The sequence below is a fragment of the Alosa alosa genome, chromosome 9 (assembly GCF_017589495.1).
Source record: "Alosa alosa isolate M-15738 ecotype Scorff River chromosome 9, AALO_Geno_1.1, whole genome shotgun sequence".
Taxonomy (NCBI): Eukaryota; Metazoa; Chordata; class Actinopteri; order Clupeiformes; family Clupeidae; genus Alosa; species Alosa alosa.
The window spans coordinates 29,006,880-29,009,379 of record NC_063197.1 but is presented as its reverse complement, the minus strand read 5'-3'; the positions used below and the strand labels follow the sequence as shown (position 1 = coordinate 29,009,379).

At 48.0% G+C, this 2,500-nt stretch overlaps 1 protein-coding gene across 1 annotated transcript in view; it reads left to right on the top strand.

Annotated features, from left to right (window-relative positions):
• Nucleotides 1-2,500, top strand: part of colgalt2b (collagen beta(1-O)galactosyltransferase 2b) — a 42,985-nt gene that overhangs the window by 34,076 nt on the left and 6,409 nt on the right. The window contains exons 7-9 of the mRNA XM_048252587.1: nucleotides 421-494; nucleotides 1,152-1,258; nucleotides 2,026-2,158. Of these exons, the coding sequence (XP_048108544.1) occupies nucleotides 421-494; nucleotides 1,152-1,258; nucleotides 2,026-2,158 (314 nt within the window). The remainder of the gene's footprint in view (nucleotides 1-420; nucleotides 495-1,151; nucleotides 1,259-2,025; nucleotides 2,159-2,500) is intronic.

The window sequence follows — 2,500 nt, the reverse complement described above, 5'->3', positions numbered from 1 at the left end:
CAGGTACAACTGTTTTGAGTTTTGCAGAGGTAGTCAGAGGTTTTGTGATTAGTTTGATATTTGGGGTGTGTGTTTACAGTTTTGAGAGGAGGGTGGAAGGTTTAAAAAAAATGTGTTTTAGCAATTGTGAAAAACTGTAAAGCTATTTGAAGTAAACTTACTCTTTCAATACAAATATTGACTTGAAATATCTGACTTACTGACACCAGCTCTACCAGGGTTGATCCCTTTATCCCTCTTTTTATCTCTCTCTATCCCTCCATCCCTCGGTCCATTTCTGCCATCACTCTTGCTCTGGGCTCTGTAAATATTTATCTGCTCAGAAGATTTATGAGTTGGCCCCTGACAACCATGGCCTCGAGGTCTTGAGCGTAAGGTCACTCTCACAGTGAAAAAAAACGTCTCTTCTCTTTCCCTCAGTCGACCGCAATGCCAGCCCCTCAGAGTACCTGTACAAGCAGGGCCAACCACAGGACAAGATGGGCTTTGACGAGGTGAGGCAGGATCATTTGTCTCACGCACACACAGTCACATGTGCACACACATGCACACACACACACACACTCTCTCTCTCTCACACACCCACAACCCCCCACACACACACACACACACAAACACCATGTCACTCCACAGCTTTGAGGAGTCCATTCTTGATTAACATTCTTTTGATGCGAGTGAGACCACTTCCTGTCTCTTCTCCTCCCCCTCCCAGTTCCTCTCTGACATCCTCTCCCTCTCTCCCTCTCTCCCCGTCTCTCTCTCTCCCTCTCTCCGTCTCCCTCTCTCCCTGTCTCCCTCTCTCCTTGTCTTCCTGTCTCCCTCTCTCTGCCTCTCTTTCTCTCTCACCCTCTTTCTGACTAAGCTTGTGACTGTGTTTTCATTTATTTTTGATGATGGGCGGCTAGTTTGATAGTGTCACAGGAAGTGTAATAATGTGAGTGCGTGGGCTTCTTTTGTGTGGGGATTTTAACGCTGTATAATGTGTTAATGGTGTAAGCGTGCAACGAGGTAAAGCGAGTGATTTAATAAAGAAGTTTGAAACCCCTCTCTCTATTTGTCTCTTGTCCTCCCTCTCTCTCCCTCTCTCTCCCTCTCTCTATTCCTCCCTCTCTCTCTCCCTCTCTCTCTCCCTGTATTTCTCCTTTCCTCAGATCTTCTTGATCAATCTGAAGCGGCGTTTGGACCGCAGGCAGCGGATGCTGAGCACCCTGTCTGTCCTCGGACTGGAGGCCACTCTGATTGATGCTGTGGATGGAAAGTAGGTCGCTGGACACACACACACACACACACACACACACACAAGCACACAAATTAATAGACTTTCACCCGAACAGGCCCACACATCTACTCTCTCTCTCTCTCTCTCTCTAACACACACACTCACACACACACATACACACACACACACCTTTGCGACACGCGCTATTTATACTGCAGCACACACACACACACACACACCCCTGAACACTAAGCTCTTCACTTGCCCTCTCTGGCCTGAGTCCTCTCCTCTCTCTCTCACTCTACCAGTGCGATGAGTGTCAGTCCTTGTTTTGGCTTTAATCTGAATCTCAGCGTCCAGCTGAGGCCAGTTTCACTCAGCATAGACACACACACACACACACACACACACACACACACTCACACGCACACACACACACACACACACACTTGGCCAGTGGCCTCACTGCTGACGCTGAAAAGAATGAAAGCATGCTGCCGGCTTACTGTGCAGCTTCAAATTCTGCATCCCTCAAATATATATGGCCCACGCCAGTAGCCCCACAGAGCCTATATATAGGGATGTACTGGATGTATATTTACAGAGGAAATTAGTAGAGGAACGCCGTGCAAGTAGTAGTTTCTTAAGATTGTTTCAGTGGTTGCCAATGCTTTCGTTGGCATTCCTCTTTTTTCCTTTCTTTTTGTTTCTGGTCTTTCTCTCATTTTATATATCTCTCTCTCTCCCTCTCTCTCCCTCTCTCTCTCTATCTCTCTCTCTCTCTCTCTGTCCCTCTCTCCTCTCAGGGCCCTGAACACGTCCCAGCTGCAGGCTCTGGGTATTGAGATGTTGCCGGGCTACAAGGACCCGTACTCGGGCCGTGTGCTGACCAGGGGTGAGATTGGTTGCTTTCTCAGCCACCACGCCACCTGGATTCAGGTAAGGGTACTGCAGGAGACACCTCTACACTGCAGCTCTCTCCCAAAGCTCCCAAACTCAAAGCCTTAACATAACGCAGCTGAGAGCATCTCTCCCAAACTCAAAGCCTTAACATAACACAGCTGAGAGCATCTCTCCCAAACTCAGAGCCTTAACATAACATCTCTCCCAAATGCAAAGCCTTAAAGGTTGTATCAGCGATAGCGGGGATACGTCACTTCTGTTGATGTTCAAGCAAAACAGGGAGCCCTACTCCCTCCCCTTCCCTCCCATGCAATTAAAACTCTCCTAAGCGCACATCTCGTTGGTTATTGGTTGAAACGCTTTATTTTGTCTTTGAGT